At 32.8% G+C, this 22395-nt stretch overlaps 1 protein-coding gene across 4 annotated transcripts in view; it reads left to right on the plus strand.

Annotated features, from left to right (window-relative positions):
- RMDN2 (regulator of microtubule dynamics 2) overlaps nucleotides 1–22395 on the plus strand; it is a 64891-nt gene that overhangs the window by 26963 nt on the left and 15533 nt on the right. For all 4 annotated transcript variants that reach the window (XM_012788455.3, XM_012788457.3, XM_012788454.3 and 1 more), the window contains 6 exons: nucleotides 2860–3034; nucleotides 4039–4141; nucleotides 7553–7613; nucleotides 16504–16579; nucleotides 17500–17577; nucleotides 21420–21518. In XM_012788455.3, the coding sequence (XP_012643909.2) occupies nucleotides 2860–3034; nucleotides 4039–4141; nucleotides 7553–7613; nucleotides 16504–16579; nucleotides 17500–17577; nucleotides 21420–21518 (592 nt within the window). The remainder of the gene's footprint in view (nucleotides 1–2859; nucleotides 3035–4038; nucleotides 4142–7552; nucleotides 7614–16503; nucleotides 16580–17499; nucleotides 17578–21419; nucleotides 21519–22395) is intronic.

Here is a 22395-nt window from a genome sequence, read left to right on the forward strand (position 1 = left end):
GAACTTCTCCATACCTGCTAAAAGGCTATTAGAAAATTCTAGGCTTGACATTAGATAATCTATAAAATGCCTTTTTTTTCAGGGGATGGGTTGGGGGAAGTAGTACAAAATCTAATTTCTAACCTAAAGTTGGTAGGTAAAGTTAAATTTTCCTAGTAATATTTACATTTGCTCTACTGTTTAAATTGGCTTTCAGAACTTTCTTACAATTTTCTGAGAAATACCCACTTATAAATAGAACATCCCTGTTCAAAGTAGAAAAGCAATTTTCCCACACTTAGGTTTTTTTAATGTGGGAAACAGACTAGCCTAGATGTTCACTTTTGTTTTATTGGCCAGTTTGCCTATTGCTATGCCAATACCATATTGACTTAATTTCTATATCTTTATCTTTTATACATTCTTTCTACATTCATATAGTTCTGATATCTGCCCTTCAAAATTGTGTTGGATCTTCTTGCACTTGCCTTTTCATATTATTTTAGGGATGGGTTCCATAGGAAAATTGTATTGGAATTTGCTTAAAATTGCATCATAAATATAGGTTAATTTGGAACCATATCAAATGGTTTTAAAATTAAGTTTTCCTATCCATTAATATCTTTTCTCCATTTACTTAGGTAATCTTTAATGTTCTTAGAAGATATTATGCAATTTTCTACAGAAAAGTCATTTAAAAACGTTTGTGGAATTTTTTCCATAAGTACCTTATATTTTTCCTACATTTAAAAATGTTTGCAATTTTTTTTCCTGTAGGTACCTTATATTTTTCCTACTATTATAAATGCTATATTTTATAAAAATTAAGTATTCTAACTTGTTTTATAGACTATAAGAGCACAATTGACTTTGAAGAATTGATCATAAATGTTAATTAGTTCTTTTAGGTTTTCTATTCTGTTAAACAATCTACAAATAATGACCTCTAGGGAGATTGGCCTGTAATTTTTATTTCTTATACTATCCATTTTTGGTTTTGGTATCAGTTATATTAGCTTTATAAAATAAACTGAGGGGTGTTCCCTTTTTAATAATTCCTTAGAAGAATTTAAATAAGTCTAAATTTTGGATAGAATTCACTATGAAACTATTCTTTGTGTATGCATAGGAGAGAGAGTAAGATAAAGAGGGAAGAAGAAGGACAGGAATATATAATTTTGATTTAATTTATTTAATGGCTACAGGGAAATTTATGTTTTTATAAGAATAACAGCTTTATTGAGCTATTATTTATATACCGTAGTTTATTCATTTAAATTGTACAGCTTAGTAGTTTTTAATTTATTTGCTGAGTTGCCCATTTGTAATTATGTTATTTGTCTTTTTATTGTTGAATTGTTAGAGTTATTTATATATTCTGTATATAAGACCCTTATCAGATATATGATTTATAAGTATTTTCTCTTATTCTGTCGATTATCTTTTCACTTGTTTAGTGGTGTCCTTTGAAGCACCAAAGTTTTTCCTTTTGACAAAGTCCAACTTATATATTTTTGCTTTTGTCACTTGTGCTTGTGACATTATATCTAAGAAACCATTGCCTAATCCAATTTCAGAAATATTCACTCCTGTGTTTTTTTCCTAAGAATTTTATCATTTTAGCCCTTACATTTAGGTTTTGGCTACATTTTGAATTAATTTTTATATATAATATGAGTTCAACTTTATTCTTTTGCACATGGCTATCCATTTGTCCCAGCAGTATTTGCTGAAGAATATTATTTCCTTCACTGAATTGCCTTGGCACTCTTGTCATAATAAATTGATCATAAATGTAAGAATTTATTTCTGGGACCCTTAATTCTTAATACATCCTTAATGTCTCTTTCACATGTCTATCTTTATGCCAATGCTACACTCTCTTGATTGCTATAACTTTGTAGTAGATTTTGAAATCAGAAAGTATGAGTCCTCCAACTTTGTTCTTTTACAAGATTATTTTGGCTATTCTTGATCCCTAGCATTTCCATATGAATTTTAGAATCAACTTGTCAAATTCTGGGAGAAAAAAATGCCAGCTTGGATTTTAATAGCCCAGGCTGGTAGTGGGAAGAGGTGGAGGGAGTGGCTAGATTCTGGTTGTATTTTGAAGATAGAATTAACAGGATTTTGCTAATAGACTGTATATTGGTTAGGAGAAAGAAAGAAGAGTCAAGGATGATTCCAGGTTTTTCTGGTTTCGGCAACTGAAAGAATAGAGTTTTCTTTAATAAAGAATGTTGTTGAAGAAGTCAGATATCAGTTCATATAATATATTTTTTAGAAGGCCTTTGAAAGAAATTTATTTTGAGTCTTAGTATTTGGAAATAGTTTTACTTCTCCCAAGAAGTTGCTTTGTTTGTATATTTGTTTGTATCTAACGGGAACTGCAACTTATGTGACTGGTTGCATTGGCTGCTAGAAAATGCAGAACCACATTTGTGTCCCTTGTAGCAAATAGATATCTAAAATGTGTGTGTGTTTTTTTTATTGACTTCATTCACATTTGGCCTTGTTTTTATCTTTTTCACTACTTCTAATTTGTTCTCTTATATGTTATATATTTTTATATACCTCCTTGAAACATTTTTAAGAACCAGCAGGGTTTCAATAAATAAAAATAAACTGTTTGCATTATATACCACCAAAAATAAAATGGGGGGTAGTATTAATTTTCAAACACTAAGTTAAAGTTAAAAGTTAATTTAGATAGAGTCTTGTAGACTATTGTTAGGACTTGAGCTTTTTCTGAGTGAAGGGGGTACCATTGCAGAGTTTCAAGTAAAAGAGGGGCATGATTTGGCTTGCATTTTAAAAGGGATCACTCTGGCTAATATGCACAACACTCAAAGGAGGTGACAATTATTTCTGCAATTTTAGATATATTACAGCTAATACTGATACAGAAGAACGGAATTTTCCAGTCTCTAAATCATTTAACGTACATGTAGAAGAATTAAAGTTAGATGCCCTTCTTCAGAAGGCAGATCATTTACGTATGGATGAATCTGGCAAGTTGGAGAGTTTTGAACTACTTTGTGACCACAAAGAAAAGGTAAGAGATAGGTGACAATAACATTTCATGTAGCTTTAAGTTTTGATTTAATATATCATCTTATTCACATTATGACCATAATAATGATGTCACAGTTCATACAAGCTGAATAATTGGTACAAAATTACTTTATAAAATGACTAAAAATTTTAAAAGTAATTATGAGAGTTTATTAGACTCTAGGGTCATAAAAGTGAATCAGAGCTATAATTACACTGATTTACTTTTGTTTGATTGTTACTAGTTTGTATATTTAATAAATATTTTATAACAGATAAAGAATGAGACAGTATGCCAAAGCATATAGTACTACTTCTCTGGGGAGAGGAAAAACTACATTTTAAATTTTCCATCTAGTTATCAGTATAACAGCTATCGGTGTTTAAAGCTGTTTCTGTCAATAGTCATTTGGTCATATTCATATCCTGAATCGGAAAAGCCCATTCCTCTCGCCACCGCCACTGGGGGGAAAAAAGAGTTTGCAACATCTGAGGATTTAGCAACTCAAAACACATTTAAACACATTGTCTAAAACTTATCTCATCTCCAGGAATACAGTTATCAGTAATTTAGGTAAAAAATGTGACAGCTCTTTTGAGTATATGCAATTCAGTTTACAGATATTATCCGAAATGCTCACTGAACTATTATATTGATAGTAGATAACTTAGAAAGAAAAAGAAGAGGATACCACAGCCCAGAGAAAATATATAGATTCTGGCATCTGTCCATTCTCTCCTCTGCATAGGCGATAGAAGGAGCTAGTGTTTGGATAATATGAACTCGTTTTAAGGTCCAAGTGTAACACTATATTAGGTCACATTTCTTAGCCATGAATATTTGGATCTAAAATGTTTCATACTTAAATATGTATATACATAGATTCAATCATCTATGAATATCAATTTACCTGCCTGAGTGTTTCCAAGTTTCAGTAGAAAATAATTATAGTCTAAATAAGTTACTGAGTTAATCTAATGTGCAATTTTCTCTTTTCTTTTCAGTTTAGAGATGAAATAGAGTTTATGTGGCGGTTTGCTCGTGCTTATGGAGACATGTATGAGCTATCTACAAATACACAAGAAAAGAAACATTATGCTAATATTGGTAAGTATTTTGTAAAGATTGATTACTCTTAAGTGGCTATTAGGATCTACAATAAACACTAGTGAATTTTAATTAAAGCTAAATTATCTTAGCTAAAACCAATATGGTTAATATATTTCATATATCCTGATACCAAAAAAAAAAAAATCACAATCTCAGAACAGAAAAGTATTTTTAAGACTAAAGTATATATTCTTTAAAAATATTTGAGTATATTAGAATAGGCAACTGAAAAAACTCAAATTTCATTTTTTAAGTTTATAGAATCATAGAAAGATAAGACATTAAGTGGTAGTGTTTAAGAAACAATAATAGGTGGAGGACAATTATCTTCAGCTGTAGTCTACTATAATTAAAATTATACACCTTACTCCAGGTACTGCAAAGAAATAAACCCTCAGACTTCAGTTTATATGTTTTTTTCAAAATGTATCTTGATGAAACAAAATTAACCTTGAGTTGATCATTGTTTAAACTGAATGATGTGTATATGGTGGTTCATGGTACCATCATCTATATTTTTTTGTGTATTTTTGAAATTTTTATAACAACAGCAGAATAGCCAGAATGTCAAAGTATTGTTGTTGTTTCTTTTTATATCTCACCTTGCCTTTCAGTGGATTTCAAAGGGCTTTCTTGTAAAAGCCCCTGCCATCCTTCTGAACTGACATCAAAAACCTTTTAATTCTTTGTTTATATTCCAAAGTCTTCTCTTTTTCAGGGTTTTATTCTCTACGATAGTGTGAGGAAGAAACAGTAAGAAAGATCTCATCCTGGTTTAGTGCCCTGTCATTTTTATTTCTAAGAAGGAAGTATTACCAAAGTCCTTGTAATTATATTTCTTCCACTTGGAAATTTCTTTTCTGAATGACCTTTGCACTTTCATTTTCCCCCAGTGGGTTCTTTACATATTCATCATCAGGTTTGTGGGGTGGTTTTTCTGTAGCAATCCAGTTTGCAGACCATGTACAAAATAGAATCCTAGAGAAGAGATTTATTAACTTCAAGGTAAATGAAAATTTAATGAAAAAGAACAAAGGGATTTATTTTCATATCTACTGAGAAAATCAAAGTGTATCTATATAAACTGTTCTAACATTCATCAATATTAAACACATTTCTTTCATAAACCCACCCTGGGTATTATGCTGGCAGGTAGGGATAAGATAGCAAAATAGACATGTTCTTAGGCTGCTTATGGCATTGTGGGGGAGGCAGTATTATTCAAATAATCATACGTATAAAGAGACAAATTGAAATAAGCTGTTATTGAAGAAAAGTGCAGGTGTCAAGAGAGTGTATAACAGAAAGAAGGATGTGATGGCAGAGAATGGAGGTTGATGCAGGGAAGTCTTTCTTATGGAAGTAACAGTTTTCCATAGGTAAAATCACTTTAGATCTCTATGTTTAAGTGGAATGGGAGTTTCATTGAGTTACTGTATGCAATGGTGAAATTCGAAAATAAAAAAATAGTTTGGAGGAAATTCAAGAACAAGGATGGAACATGGGATTAAAATAGGATATATCCCCCAAAAAGAGAAAAGTTTTTTATGCCAAAGAAAAAGGAGTAAAGCCTCAGATGTGTTCACTCAGATATTAAAATAGATTAAAAAGGAGGCCTCTTATTTATCCATTAAAGAAATATTTATTCAAAATTACTATGTCCAAGAATAATGTTAAAGTGAGGGGTGGAGGGAAGGAGAGGAGGGAGAGAGGGAGGAACATGAATATGACTAAGATGGTCCCGTACTAAGGAACTTACTCTAAGGAAAAGATCAATAAAGAGGCAGCCAGTATAATTCAGTGCATAGGGATTAAGTGCTTAGGAATGGTAATGGCCAAGTACACTGGAGCTGAGAGCAAGGCGAGGACTCAGACTAGCCGTTAAGAATGTTGGAATTCAGCATGAGTAAGAAAGAAGTGCACAAAGTTTTAGTATGTTTGAAACTGTTATGCTAAGGACAAATTTGATCACTGGAGAGAGCAGAATTCTTTCATAAAACTCTAAGTGAATGCACCATTATGCAATGTATTTTTGAAATACTATGATCATAATTTGTATTCCAAATAAAATGTGAATCTTATATTTAAAGGAACATTATTATAGTTTTCATAATTAACTGATTGACATGAATGCCTCAGAAAGATCACACAATACAATTCTCTATGGGAAATAGCTTTCCTTTTGGTCTTCAGCCGCATAGATGAGGCTGCAAAACCAGTTTGTATACTACTCAACTTCCTTTTATATTCTCAGTGATACAATCACCTCAATAAGGCCTGCCATCATGCACTGAAAGTTTTATTCATTTGACGATGTAGCTAAATTATTGATTTAGTTTTTCATGGTTTTACATTAAACAGTATGTTTTTAATCATTCATTTAAAAATTACTAATATTTGTTTATAATGTAATATCAGTTATTATTAAAATACTTTTTAAATTCTTTCCAATTTATATAGATTTCTATATGGGATGGTTCCCTTAATGGATAGAGCTATAGAGTGTCAATTTAACAAATTAACAAATAGGAGAATGGTTTTAGAATAGAAGATCCTTATTTATAAATATTATCTCAACTATTTATTTAGAAAGGCATTTTGCATCTCATTGGACGGTCTCTTCAAGACAATAATAATAAAAATAATAATGAAGCAGGGAAGAAAGAAGAAGGTATAAAACAAAATGACCCCTTTTGAGAGTCTCAGAATGCAGTTCTGTTTTGTTGCAAGCATTTTGATTTGTCAAGCCATTAGACAAGCCTCTATCCAAATTTATTATGTTGTTACAAATTGTTCTAAAACTAAGTAGAATAATCTGGAAGAATTATTTATGTCACTGAGGCTATTCATTATCGTGAATGATTAGGCAAGAACTTCTTAAGGAAGCCTTGTCTCACTCTTTTAGACAGAGATACCCACCCTGCTGTGTACTCTGTGTACCCTGCTCTTATTCTTTGCATGTGATTTGTTTATATACCTGCAGCCCACTGAGCTGTGAACACTTGGAAGGCAAGAACTGTGTCTTATTTGACATTTTATTCCCAGATTTTCACACAGAGTGGCACTCAGTAGAAACACAGGAAATGTTGTTTGAATGGATTACGAAAAACAATTTCTATGTTTTTAAGTAATGATTAAATGACTTTTCTTGCACTTAGTTAAATCAGTTAGTCCAGTGGGTGTCAAAACTGAGCATACATCGGAATCATTAGAACACTGATTGCTGGCCCTACCCCCAGAATTTGTGACTGAGTTTGTGGCTGAAAAGTTGCTTTTGTAACAAGTTTCCAAGTGATGTTGATGCATTTGGTCTTGGGACTGTAACTTGGGAACCACTGAGTTAATTCAATAATACACTTCCTACCAACTCATATCAAAGTGCTAAGTATAAGTTCTTTTATATTTCAGGAAAAACTTTAGGTGAAAGAGCTATTACTAGAGCACCCATGAATGGACACTGTCATCTGTGGTGAGTATATAGGATTTAAACAGTCTTTTAAATTCTAGTATGCCTCTTTATAAATTAAAATGGATTTTTCAAAGTATTGTTGACCCAGATATATATAGTTGATAGTACAGAAACTGTTCTTGGTTTTGTTTGTTCACATATTTCATTGAAAATTTCATCATTGTTTTTGGTTTTTTTGGAGACAGGATCTCACTTTGTTGCTGGGGCTAGAGTGCAGTGGTGTCATCATAATTCATTGCAACCTCAAGCTCCTGGGCTCAAGCGATCCTCCCAGTGGAGCTGGGACTACAGGCCCATTCCACCTCACCTAGCTAATTTTTTATAGTTTTTGTTGAGAGGGGGCCTTGCTCTGTTGCTCAGGCTGGTCTTGAACTCCTGGCTTCAAGCAATCCTCCTGCCTCAGCCTCCCAAAGTACTAGAATTATAGGTATGAGCCACCATGCCTGGCTGAAAATTTCATAAATTAATCTAAGATGTTGAATGATAATTAAATATAGTTTAATATAACCTTTTATTTGAAAATAAATATTAAAATGATGCCATGTTTCTAACTGAAAGATGGAAAGAATGCTTCAAAGAATAAAGGCACATCAGCCATGTCTTATAATTTGATGAGTCGTGCTGTATAAATTCCATAGGTCAGGAGCAGCCAATTATAATATTAAGGGGACTTAATTAGTTGGATGAGCATAGGTAAATATCCTTGGGGCAAAAAAAATTAATCTTGATTATGGTTGTGTTTTGGACCTTTTGTATATTTATATAAATGTTATTTTATAAATAGAAATTATAAAACACAAATAAGAATATATTGTTTTTAGTGAATATCATTCCTTTTACTTATAGTTGCATTTACACAAAATTTTTTTGGTTCCTTAGGTTTTGTTTTTTTTTTCTTCCCAGCAATGCATGTACCTTACATGTTAGGAAGATAAAGTAATAAATACGCAGTCATTTCCTGAGCGTATGTTTCCAGAAATCTACCCCTCTTTGGGGTTATTTTATTCCCCATAGAGGTACTTTTAGGTAAAGTCTCCCTCAAAATGGCTCCCTTTCCACAGGTCCACATTTGTCTCACAGGGAAGTCATTTTTGTCCCACCCAAATCCAAAGTACAAAACCATTTTCCCAAAGCAGACCTGTTTCTTCACTCTGCCCTCAGCAGGGGGAGCTCTACTCACAAACCCACTTAAAACTTCCCTTGGGCAGGAATCAGCTAACGTTTTATGTATCTCCAAACTGTAAGGGACATATGCCAAAATATGAGTAGTCTTTTGAAGCTGCTCTGAGAGGAGCAGGTAAGATCCTGGTACAGATTTTTAAGATCACTTCTCTAATATATAAGGGTCTTGACTATTATTTCTATAGCCAGGTTTACCTAGATCATCTAATTAATTAATACATAATGCTAATACTAATAAGTTAACATATGTATGCGTTAAAGTGTGTCTGTTCTTCCACTACTACTAAAAGTAACTGTAACGAATTTGTGCTGACCAAGCCACACTCTCTCTATCTCCTTTGATATTGGAGGTGTTTGGGAGCTGGTTAGCCCTCTGAGGATACAGAAAGACCACCCAAGTCCTGCTCTGAACCCTGAGCTCCCTCTTCTCCTCTCCCTCCCCTCTTTCTCCTCCTCGGTTATTCTCTCTGTGCTATCCTATTTCTTCTCCCCTACGTGTATCTGTACCCATGAAGAATCACATTTAAAATGTACATTTCACATTAATCCTCAATTTGAGGACATTCATCAGTGTGGGTTTCCAAATTTTCATAGAGGAACAATGTTGAAATTTCTTTGAGGGCTTCATAAGCACCTTGAGCTATATCTTGTGAGGCTAGATTATATAGAACTCCTCCTTAGTGGGTTCCCCAGTCTGTCCTCAACTAATCTGGCCACTTCTCCTGTGTTCCTCTTTTTTTCATTTTTTGTTGTGAACTAATTGCCTTGTTTATACCCATAGGATTTAACCCCAAGATTAAATCTTATCAAAATATACACAGAATAATGATCCAGTTGTCTTTCACATGATTTCTTATTCAATATCAATTTTTAATTTAAAAAATATTAAAATTTAATCCGTTGATAAAAATTTAATAAATTTAAATGTCAATTTAATCTTAATTCTTAGACTGTATTTTTTCCTACTGAATGCAAAAGTTCCATTCAATTAAATAGTAGAGGTTTAAGGTGATTAAAAATAAAAAGAGAAATTTAGACTTTGACTTGAGAAACAATGGGTGAGATTTAGGTGAACTGATTCCATCACTAACTAATAAAATGTTAAGAAAAGATCTTATTCTGCTGGAATCTTTTTCAATATATTAAGATTGAACTAAGATTGAATTTATTAGTATGTTAATAAAACATTTCCTTATTCATTTAGTATGAATGACAAACTATAGCCTGCAGATTAAGTTTGACTGCCTGTTTTTGTAAATAAAGTTTTATTGGGGCACAGCCATACCCATGCATTTGTGCACAGCAACAGAATTGAGTAGTTGCAAAAGAGATTGGCCCCAAAGCCTAAAATGTTTACCATCTGGCCCTACAGCTAAAGTTTGCAGATGTGTGGTTTACGGTGTATATGATGAGCCTTCAGTTTAAAAAAAAAGATGTGATCTTTAAGGATAATTTTACATAGAGGTTGATATTTTGGAATGATGGAAAAAACACCTCTCACTTTGAAGACTTAGTTTTATCTTCATCTTTTCCAAAATGAAATAGCTTTGTATCTTTATGGCCACATAGGCTTTCTATAAGATTCTGTTGTTTTTGTCATGATGGCCAAAAATACATCTAGAATGAAGAGAATAAAGTCATCAATGGATTTGTAGTTTGTTCGCCAAAAAGGCCTGATCTTAATTGTAAGTAATGTCTTACATATTTGTTGTGCTCTACTGTTTGCAAATTATATCCACATGCCTTACAGCATGTGAGTCACAGAACAGCATGTTTTCATTTTATAGATGGGGTGAGCAAGGCACGGTATGTGTGTGTGTTTGTGTGTGTATATGTGTGTTGGTTAATAATCAGGGCCACACAATAAGTGTAAAAACAGAAATTAGAACCCAGATTCTGTATTCTTAAATGCTCAGTCTTTTTTGTAGTATAGTATTCTACCTTTACTTTCTCTTAGTATAAATGGCATTGATGCTGAATCAGAAATACTACAGGGAAATTAATGGAGTTTTTTAGTAGTGGTTGAAACAATATTATTGTCAATTATTAAGGATATACTCAATGGCAATCCAAAGAAACTAGTGTTCTTGTCAGAGTTATGTAGTTAGAACGACCTCTAGATGGAGTTAATATACCATATTGTGAACTAGCTTTCTTCAGAGTTCCTGTCAACCTGAGAGTTTGAGGAATAAAACGTTAAATTATTTTTTTAATTAACAATATAAAAAATAACATACACACACTCACACACATACACACACACACAGATAGAATTGACTAAAAGAAAAGAAGAGATGAACCTTTGGGAGATAGTGGCCAGGTAAGCTTTGAGTTATGTAAGAAGATAAATAGTATTTTAGACTTTAAAGAAGCAGATTTCAAAAAGATTATGAAAATGTAAGATTCTAGTGACAGATTACTTAAAAGGGAACATATACATATTTCATATGATATTTATAAATCATGTATTTTCTTCTTTTTTCCCCCTTTACTCAGAGTAACTTGGAGACATTGTGTTGAAAGAGCAAAATAAAAGCCTAGAGCTGTGCATAAGTAGTTCCAATTTTCAGAAAATAGAAGACTGACTCCACCACTGTAGACCAGTGAACATAGCATCTATTTCTTTGATTCCAGAGAGAAACACAAAGAGTTAGTTGGGTTGTTTTGTGAGTCTCTAGATGAGAAAGTAACTTCAAGTAGACCCAACTTAGAGTTTTCTAAAAATATGACATGATGTTTTTTATTTCCTTGCTAGTACAGTATGGAAATTAGCCTAATATATCTGGATTTAGGCAAGGCATTGAGGCAAGTTCACTCATAATATTCTTTGGACAAGATGTAGAAATGTGAGCAAGCTGCTGGGCTACCCACGCTGACCAAGATTTTGAGCCTCAGTCATTCAACAGATCACTGTCATTCTGGGGGTGATTCTAGGGCCAGGTCTATAACTGAGATCCCAGTGCATTCAGTAATTTTGTCAGGGGATAAATGTATAGGAGGTATGCTTATAAAAGTTACAGATAACATAAAATTAGGAGTAACACGGTATATGATGGATGACGATAGTAATTCAAAAGATTTTAATATGTTGAAAAGATACCTAACAAGGTGTGAATTAATAGAAATAAATATGGAGGGGAAGGATGGAGAGAAAGGTGTCAAAAGTGACTAAGGACATTAGGGGAAACAGATGGAAATTTGAATAAATTGCTGAGCTTGGTTAATAATATTGTATTAATATGGTTCATTATGAGAACTGTTTATCAATATTGATACAATTATGACAAATGTACTACAATAATGTAAGATGTAAACAATAGGGAAAACTAGGTGTGGGATATATGGGAACTGTCTCTACTATCATAACGTTTTTGTAAATCTAAAGCTATCTAAAAAAATGTATTTAAATAGAAAGTGGCCCAAGATTTTAAGACCAAATAAATTGGAAATGATAATGCCCACAACAAAAATAGGGAGTTTGGGGAGGTATTTGTGTGGAATTTTGGAAGAATTGGAATTGCTCTTCCATCTGGAACTCTTTGGGAAGAATGATAGAACAGAATGGCAGAGAGTGTTTCAAAAGAACATGGTAAATAGACTATTTGAATAGGCCTGTATATGTTAAAGAAATAGAATAAATAATTAATAACCTTCCAAAATAGAAAGCACCAATCCCAGATGAGTTCACCAGTAAATTCTACCAAATATTTAAGGAAGAAATTATCCCAATACTCTATAATCTCTTCCAGAAGATAGAAGAAAAGGCTATATGTCCAATTCATTCTGTGAGGCCAGCATTACCCTAATACCAAAACCAAATAAACACATTATAAGAAAAGAAAACTACAAACCAGCATCTCTCATGAAACTTATTTCCCACCATTGAGAAACTAAGATCAGGAACAAGACCAGGATGTCCCTTCTCACTACTGCTTTTCAACATCATCCTAGAAGTTATAGCTAATGCAGTAAGACAAGAAAAGAAAAGAAAAGTTTTGCAAATCAGGAGGGAAGAAATAAAACTGTCTTTGTTTGCAGGTAACATGACTGTCTATGTAGAAAATTCAAAACAAATCAACAAAAAAACTTTTAGAATTAAGCAATTATAGCAAGGTTGCAGTATACACAATTAATGTATAAAAGTCAATCACTTTGTTATATACCAGCAATGAAGAAGTGGAGTTTGAAATTAAAAACACATTACTGTTTACATTAGCACCCCCAAAATTGAAATACACAGGTAAAAAAACTAATAAAATATTTATAAGATCTATATGAGAAAAAATACAAAACTCTGATGAAGGATGTCAAAGAAGAACTAAAGAAATGGAAAGATGGTCCATGTTTATGGATAAAGGGACTCAATATTGTCAAGATGTCAGTTTTTCCCAACTTGATCTGTAGATTCAATGCAATCTAAATCAAAATTCCAGCAATTATTTTGTGGATGTTGGCAAACTTAGTTCATACAGATAAGCAAAAGACCCAACTCAATATTGAAAGAGAAGAACGCAGTTGGAGAACTGACACTACTTAACTTAAAAACTTACTATAAAGCTACAGTAATCGAGACAGTATTGTATTGGCAAAAGAATAAACAAGTGGACTGATCTTTGACAAGGAAGCAATGGCAATACAATGAAACAAAGTTAATCTTTTCAACAAATGGTGCTGGAACAACTGGACAGCAACATGCAGAAAGAATGAATCTAAACACAGATCTTATACCCTTCACAAAAATTAACTCAAAATGGATCATAGACCTAAATGTAAAATGCAAAATTATAAAACTCCTGGAAGATAACATAGGAGAAAACCTAGATGATTTCAGAGGTACTAGTGACTTTTTAGATATATCACCAAGGGTAGAATCCATAAAACAAATAATTGATAAACTGGACTTCATTACAATTTCTGTGAAAAACAATGTAAAGAGAATGAGAAGATAAGTCATAGACTACAAGACACAAAATACACATTTGATAAAGGACTGTTATATAAAATACAAAAATGCTTTAAATTCAACAATAAGACAAAAACCAATACAGTGTAAAAATGGACAAAAGACCTGAACAAGACACCTCAGCAAGGAAGATATACAGATAGCAAGTAAGCATGTGGAAATATGTTCAACATCATATGTCATTAGGGAATTATAAATTAAAACAAGAGTGAGATACCACTACACACCTATTAGAATGGCCAAAATCCAGAACACTGACAACACCAAATGCTGACAAGGATGTAGAGCAACAAGAATTCTTATTCTTTGCTGGTGGGAATGCAAAATGGTATATCCAGTTTGGAAGACAGTTTGGCAGTTTCTCACAAAACTAAATACACTCTTACCATAGGATCCAGCAATCACACTCCTTGGTGAATACCCAAAGGATTTGAAAACCTATGTCCATGTAAAACCTGTACATAAATGTTTTTAGCAGCTTTATAATTGCCAAAACTTGAAAGCAAGTGAGATGTCCTTCAGTAGGTGAATGGATAAATAAATTGTAGTACATCCAGACAATGGAATATTATTTAGCACTAAAAAAAAATGAGCTGTCAAGTCATGAAAAAACATGAAGTAACCTTAAATTCATATTACTAAGTGAAGAAAGACAATCTAAAAAGGCTATGTACTGTATAATTCCAATTATATGACATTCTGCAAAAGGCCAAGCTATCAAGATGGTAAAAGGATTAGTGAGTGGTTGCCAGGGGCTGGGGGAAGGAAGGGATGAATAGGCCCAGGACTTTTAGGAAGTGAAGCTATTCTGTAAGATACTACAATGATGGATACATGTCATTTTACACTTGCCAAAATCCATGTAATATGTATATCACCAAGTGTGAAACCTAATGTAAGCTATGGACTTTGGGTAACAATATGTCAAGGTAGGTTCATTGATTTTAACAAATGTACTACCGTGGTGTGGGATGTTAATTGTGGGGACAGGAGGTATATGGGAACTCTCTGAAAGTTGCACTCATTTTTGCTGTGAACTTAAAAATGCTCTAAAAAATGAAGCTTGTCAACTAAAAAAAAAAAAAAAAAAGTATATAGTGAGGTGTGAGGCCAACAGTGGCAGTTTTCACAAAGGCTCTCCAGAGTATTTTTCCATTAATCTGCTTTTCTTAAAGGTGCAATCTCTAGAAAGGTTTGTATTGGATGTAGAGAATTACATGAAATTCAATCTGATCTTAGAATCTGTGAGTAGTAGTATATCCTAATTTAGTTAAGTTCTAAGATCATTTTTAATAGGTTGATATACTTGTTCATCTTGCTTTTCACTGTAGCAGATTCTGCTGAATACATGGAAACTAAAAATGAAGAGATAAAAGTAGCCATTTTATTGGTTGTGTACAGGTGGTGTGAATTATGTCATCTTTTGTGTCCAGGAATAGTCTTATTGTTCCAAATAAGAAAATTGTTCGTTTCACTTTTGCACTTGGAAATTGTGATTATTCATAGAAATGATCAAGATAAATAACTTCCAGTAGTATATTTTTCATCTTAGTTATTATGACACTGCACATAAAAATTAACACCTACTCTTTAAATATTTAGGTAACTAGATAATTTGTCTCAGACAAAAACACTCTGAAATACTCTGAAGACTTTCTTTTTTTTTTCTTTTTTTTTTTTTTTTTTTTGAGAGAGTCTTGCTGAGTCACCCAAGCTAGAGTGCCATGGTGTCACCTAGATTACAACAACCTCAAACTCCTGGGCTCAAGCAATGCTCCTGCCTCAGCCTCCTGAGTAGCTAGGACTACAGGCATGCACCACCACGCCCGGCTACTTTTTTCTATTTTTAATAGCAATAGGGTCTCATTCTTGCTTAGGCTGGTCTCGAACTCCTGAGCTCAAGGAATCCTCCTGCCTCAGGCTCCCAGAGCACTAGGATTACAGATGTGAGCCACCATGCCCAGCCTTTACTCTGAAGTCTTTCATATGGACAGAAACACTCTGAATGTGGAAAAGTCACATATCCTCAATTTGTTCAGCAATGTTCAAACAAATTGCTGAACAAATATTGTATGCAATTTATAGTCAAATATTTTTGTAAATTTTGTATTCCTAGTGGAAAAAAGTAAATAATCCATGGGATGCACTATTCTGTTTTTCCAGAAAGGTTTGAGGGAGACAAGGAATTTTGTGAAAAAGCATATTCTAAAATTACCCTTAACTTTATTTGGTTTTAGTCATAATATTTATTTTTATTTTCAATGATATTCAGGGAGATCATGAATTTTTATTTTTATTTCTTAAGGAGGGAATGAGTTTTAAAAGCTTGGTCTTGATAATGTTTTTAAAATTATAAATGTATTGATGTGTTTTTCAATTTAATACTCATGCGATTAGACTTTCTTAGAGTTTTTTGACTTTGATGTTGATGATGACCATGATAGTGGCAAGTAACATTTATTGACACTCTCTACATGCCAGGCAATGTTGTAAGCACATTATCTGTTTTAGCTCATTTTACCCTTACAGCATACACAGAAGTATTGTCAGTATCTCCAGTTATAGGTGAGGGGACTGGCCTCATGTTAATCGCAAGTATTAATGTTTATTACTCTTAGGGCCCTTGTATCTATAAAAATACTTTTTCTAAATATTAATGAATGCTTTAGAGATTTTTGTAATGTTAGACTTTGGCAGTATTTGAATAAAAATTTATACAATAGCCACTGTTTCTATTCTTTTCAGGTATGCAATTTTGTGTGGCTATGTATCTGAGTTCGAGGGCTTACAAAACAAAGTCAACTATGGACATATCTTCAAGGTATTTCTTGACATTAAAACTGTTTACATGTAGCTATATGTTCCATTAACAGGTATAAATCAGATTATTCAACAATTTCAGCTCTAGGAATTTGTTATTTTTTTAAAAAACAGGAAATGAAGTGGCACACTTTAAATAGTACTGTGACAAAAAGAATCAAACTATTAATATTTGGGTAATTAAAGATTATTATTATTCAAGATCCTGAAAAATGTCACAGAGTAGATGAGTATTATTTTTCAAAGATAGAGGATTAGCCTTTTGGTCATGAGCTCACCGACATCATAAGTGTGACCGGGACTAAGTAGTTAACAATATCCACATGTTGACTTATTGGGGAAGTAGGATCCAATCTAGGGGCTTAAATTGACCATGATAGACAAACAAAATAAGTAATCCATATACACATAATTTCTTATTTGCCTCTGGTTATAATAGCTCAATAAATAATCCCTTGGGGTCAATAATTACAGGGACAACCAAACAGTTACCTGTAACCATTTTGATAATGCCAGAGGAATAGATTCCTCTCCCATCTAGTTCTGCTATTTTTTCTTGCATTATACCCTATTCCATGTCATTTGATATCTGGAAGCTCATTTCTGATTCAGTATCGGCTAGTTAAGTCATGGGCAGAAAAGCATTTGCCTTTGGTGTCTTCTATTTTTATTGCAACATTTTGGCTTTACATTATACATAACCTTGTTAAATCATAGTCATAGTTCTGGTTGTGGTTTCAAGCAATCATTTTTGATAATTGAATTATTGATAATAATAATTGTATTGTATTAATGATAAGCATGGGATGGAGACTGAGACAACATTAAAAACTGTTTTAGAGTTTACTAGGCATTGGCATAGTTCCATTCGACGACATCTGAAACTTGGGAGATGACTTTTCCTTTGTATGTTTCTTTCAGGATCATCTAGATAAAGCAATCCAACTTTTGCCTGAAGAATCTTTTTTGTATTACCTCAAGGGAAGATATTGTTATACTGTAAGTTGAATGCCCTTATTTATAAATCTTGTTTGCATATACTATGATTATGTGATACATTTTCAATGACTTATTTATGCTTTTATTTTTACCAAGTGCCCACTTTAGGGAGAATTATAATATCTGTATACATTTTATATGAATGTATAATATATACATTTTATACTTTTATATGAATTTATGGTTTATACATATTTTAAAAATTGTATATATACTTTATAATTTATACACTTATAACTCTATATATTATATGTGATATTTTATATATATATACATATATAATTTTTCTTTCCTCCCTTTCTATTTCCCCTTGGAGTGGTCATACTCCCTTTGTGGCTGTCCCAGGTTGCCATAAAAAGGAAGTGCTATTTGTGAATGAGAAAAGAGATAATTTTTTCATTGAGGCAGAAAGACAATTGGATATGAAGAAGGGAATTTGTTTTTATTGAACACCTGCTATATGTCAAATTGCCAAATGTGCATTATATACTTTGTATTTCTTGTTGCATTTAATCCCTAAAATAGTCCTATGAAGCAGTTATTATTATGCCAGTTGTTTTGTTTTATTTTGTGATACCCAGTAGTGGGATTGCTGGATTGATTGGTAGATCTACTTTTAGCTCTTGGAAAAATGTCCATATTGATCTCAATAGAAGTTGTACTAATTTACATTCCCCTCAACAGTCTATAAGCATTCCTTTTCACCACATCTGTGCCAACATCTATTGTGTTTTGAACTTTGAGTAATGGCCTCGTAGTATATATCTTTATTTCTGGGTTCCCTATTCTGTTTCATTGATGTATATGTCTGTTTTTATACAGTACCATGCTGTTTTGGTCACCGTTGCCTTGTAGTATAAAAGTAAGGTTATATGACACCTTCAGTTTTGTTCTTTTTGCTTAGAATTGGTTTCACTATTAGCTCTTTTTTGGTTCCATTTGAATTTTAGGATTGTTTTTTCTAATTCTGTGAAAAATCATATTGGTATTTTTATAGGAATTGCATTGAATCTATAGATTGCTTTGAGCATATTGTCATTTTAATAATATTGATTCTTCCAGTTTATGAGCATGAGATGTCTTTCCATTTGTTTGTGTCACCTAGGATTTCTTTCATCAGTGTTGAATAAGGAGATTGATTGCAATACATAGTACATTGATTAAAATGCACTATGTATTGATTGTTGTGGTGGTTACAGAATTGTGTGCATTTATCAAAACTCACTGAACTATATACACCTCTAATGGATGAAATTTTATTTCATGTAAATTATACATCAATAAAACTAGTTTTAAGAATACATAATGACCAAGAAACATAGAAAGTAAACATGTGGAAAAATAATATCAAATAGTAAACTAAAAAAAGTAACCTAAATAAAATTATACACACACACACATACACAGAGTAGTCCCCCTCTTATCTATAGTTTTACTTTCTGCAGTTTCAGTTATCCATGGTCAACCATGATACAAAAATATTAAATAGAAAACTCTGGAAATAAATAACTTAGAAGTTTTAAATTGTACACCGTTCTGAGTAGTGTGATAAAAATTTCACATTGTCCTGCTTCATCCCACCCAGGTTGTGATTCATCCCTTTGTCTAGCATATCCATGCTGTATACTTAGTAACTATCTAGGTTATTATACTGAAAAAGCATCATATATATATATCAGCTTTGGTACTATCTGTTGTTTCAGGCATCTGCTGGGGGTCTTGGAACATATAATCTATGGATAAGAGGGGGCTATTCTGTGTGTGTGTGTCTATACATACTCATACTCAAATGAGTCTATACATACTCATTTATACACATATATAAATGTATAAATTTTGAGGCAAAAGTATCTTAGAGACAAAGAGAGTAATTATATAATGATAAAAAGTTTGATTCGCTAGGAAAGTATTTATAAACTAGTGTGCTCCTAATAGTAGCCTCAAAACTATAAAATAAAAATGCACCAAAATATAAGGATAAATGTATAAATCCACCACATACTGGTAGATCTTCACTCACCTTTTTTGGTGATTAATAGAATAGGAGACCAAAAAAAGTATTAGTAAGCATGGAAAACATTGGAACCTCATATTAAATAAGCTTGATCTAATAAACAAATATGAAAACATGCACCTAATCACTGGCAAATATATACTTTCTTAAGCATATGTAGAATGTTTACTAAAATGGACCATATACAAGGCTATGAAGCAAGTCTTAATAAATTTCAAAGAGTTGCTATCATGCAATTTTCTGACCATAATGCAATTTGGTCAAATTGAAATTTTTTAAAAAACATAGAAAATGATACTAAAATCCCCAGGTAGATGTCATTTTATTCCTCCTCATTTAATAAAATTTTAAAATATTAGAATGAAGTATTGCAAGGATATGGAGCAACAGATATTCTTACATTGTCGTGGAAACAAATCAGCATAACCACCTAGGAAGCAATTGAGTATTATCTTTTAGATTTGGTTACTTACCTGCCATATGATACACAGTGGTGCCTACCCTACAGAAACCCTTGCAAATGTCCTCCAGAAAGCGTGTACAGGAATGCCTCTAGCAGCCTTGCTCAGAAGAGCAAAAAAATAGAAAAGCCCCAAATGTCCATTGACAAAAGAGGGATAAAAGAATTGTTGATGTGGAAATGATGTGGGTGAGAGGGGGACAAGGGGATGGGTGAAATCATACCTAACAGGTACAGTGTCCACTATCTGGGTGATGGGCACACTTACAACTTTGACTCAAGCAGGACAAAAGCAATTCATGTGACCAAAACATTTATATCCCATAATAGTCTGAAATTTAAAAAAAAAAAAAGAACTGTTGGTATGTTTAAATGATGGGATATTTTCAATGTTTTAAATGAGTGAACTTCAGTTATAGTCAATATGTTGTATGAAATCTTAAAACCATAATGTTAAGTGAAAAAAAAAAACAAGTCATACAAGGAAATAAACAATATGATATAATTTTTTACAAAGTTCAAAACAAAGCAAAAACAAGCATACCAATGAGTGAAGTATGTAGAGAAATAAGGAAACAATTAAAAAAAAAATAGAGGATAATGGCTACCTAGAAATCTAAAAGATGGGTCTGAGAAGGAAGATGCTTCCTGGGGTTGGGGAGAACATTAGCTACATCATTAAGTTTTAAGTATTCATTTCTGAGCCAGTCTAATCTTTTAGAATAAACATCTAATATTCATATTTGGATAAAAAATGAAAAAATTTAAAAAATAAATGGTAATGTGAAATTTAGTTTTGGTGGTTATTGGTTAAAATAATCTTCCGGATTGTAACTATGTATACTGGGCCCTCATTCTACACTCCCTTTGGGTTGAGGATCCTTGTTTTGTTTACATTTCTGAGATGCTGCTTCTGGGTCAGGAGGTTGGTTGGCAGCACAGAGCAGGCAGGAAGAGAGCAAAGGCAGTCTTTGTGGCTACTACATGCTGTTCAAAGAAATACTCTGTGGTCGTCTTAGAGTCTCAAATGAAATAAAGAAACAGGGTCGGCATTATTCCCCACCCCACCCCTTTTTCTTTGATTGGACACAGATTATATCAGGAGTATTTCGAATTGGTTCTGAAACCAGTGCTTCTAGAGCTCATGATTTCTTAAAATTATGAAAAGGAAGGCAAATATTAATATTAATACCAAAGGGTGATATCTCATATGTATTATTTATGGATATATATTTAATTTATATTTGTATATGTTCTATTTATATGCACATATTTACGTATACATACACACATACATCTAACTGGGGAAACATTATCCATTCAAAAGGTGAACAACTTTCTAAGTATGATGTTGCCCTGTATTTGCAGATATCAAAACTGAGCTGGATCGAAAAAAAAATGGCTGCTACTCTATTTGGAAAAGTACCATCTTCAACGGTACAAGAAGCTTTGCAAAATTTCCTTAAGGTACATTTTGTCAATCCATTATTTTAATGTCCAACCAGCTACCATCTCCACTAGTCCCTGCTACCCTTGTTATCAAGGAAATCTTTTGTCCATGAGAAGCCCCAGTTTGAATCCTATTAATACTTTTGGGTATTGGATGTTGTTTTAAGCCTCTTATAATGCAAGTTATATTTATTTGTTTGTTTTTAAGACAGAATCTTGCTCTATCACCAGACTAGAGTGCAGTGGTGTCATCATAGCTCACTGCAACCTCAAACCCCTGGGCTCAAGAGATCCTCCCACCTCAGCCTCCTGAGTAGGTGGAACTACAGGTGTGCACCATGATGCCCTGCTAATTTTTCTATTTTTAGTAGACATGGGGTCTCGCTCTTGCTCAGGCTGGTTTAGAACTGACCTCAGCAATCCTCCCACTTCAGCTTCCCAGAGTGCTAGGATTACAGGTCACAAGTTATATTTTAAATGTAAACTTCTTAGAGCAGCTAACTATGCCCTAGGTCCTAGGAATAATAGTCAACTTTTAAACAATAACTCAGCAGCCTAAATTAAAGTTTAGGTATAGCAGCCCTTACTATAAAATCCAGGAGTAGCTTTCCAAGTCATGTGAGCACGTGCAGAAACAGTCATCCCCTGGTTATTAGACTTGGTCCCAATACTCCTGATTTACCTAATATAGAACTAGTTTAATCTTAAATAATTAAAAAATGCCAAAAGGAAGAGTTATCTTAAAAGCCCCCTCCTAAGTTGCAGACACGTCAATGGAAGATTTTTGGAGCATGAGAACAAATCACTATTTTCCTTCCTATCTTAAAATGTATAATTGCTGTACTAATACAACTCTGAGTAGTAATAAGTATGTAGGCACACATATAAATGTATA

This window comes from Microcebus murinus, chromosome 3 (assembly GCF_040939455.1).
Source record: "Microcebus murinus isolate Inina chromosome 3, M.murinus_Inina_mat1.0, whole genome shotgun sequence".
Taxonomy (NCBI): Eukaryota; Metazoa; Chordata; class Mammalia; order Primates; family Cheirogaleidae; genus Microcebus; species Microcebus murinus.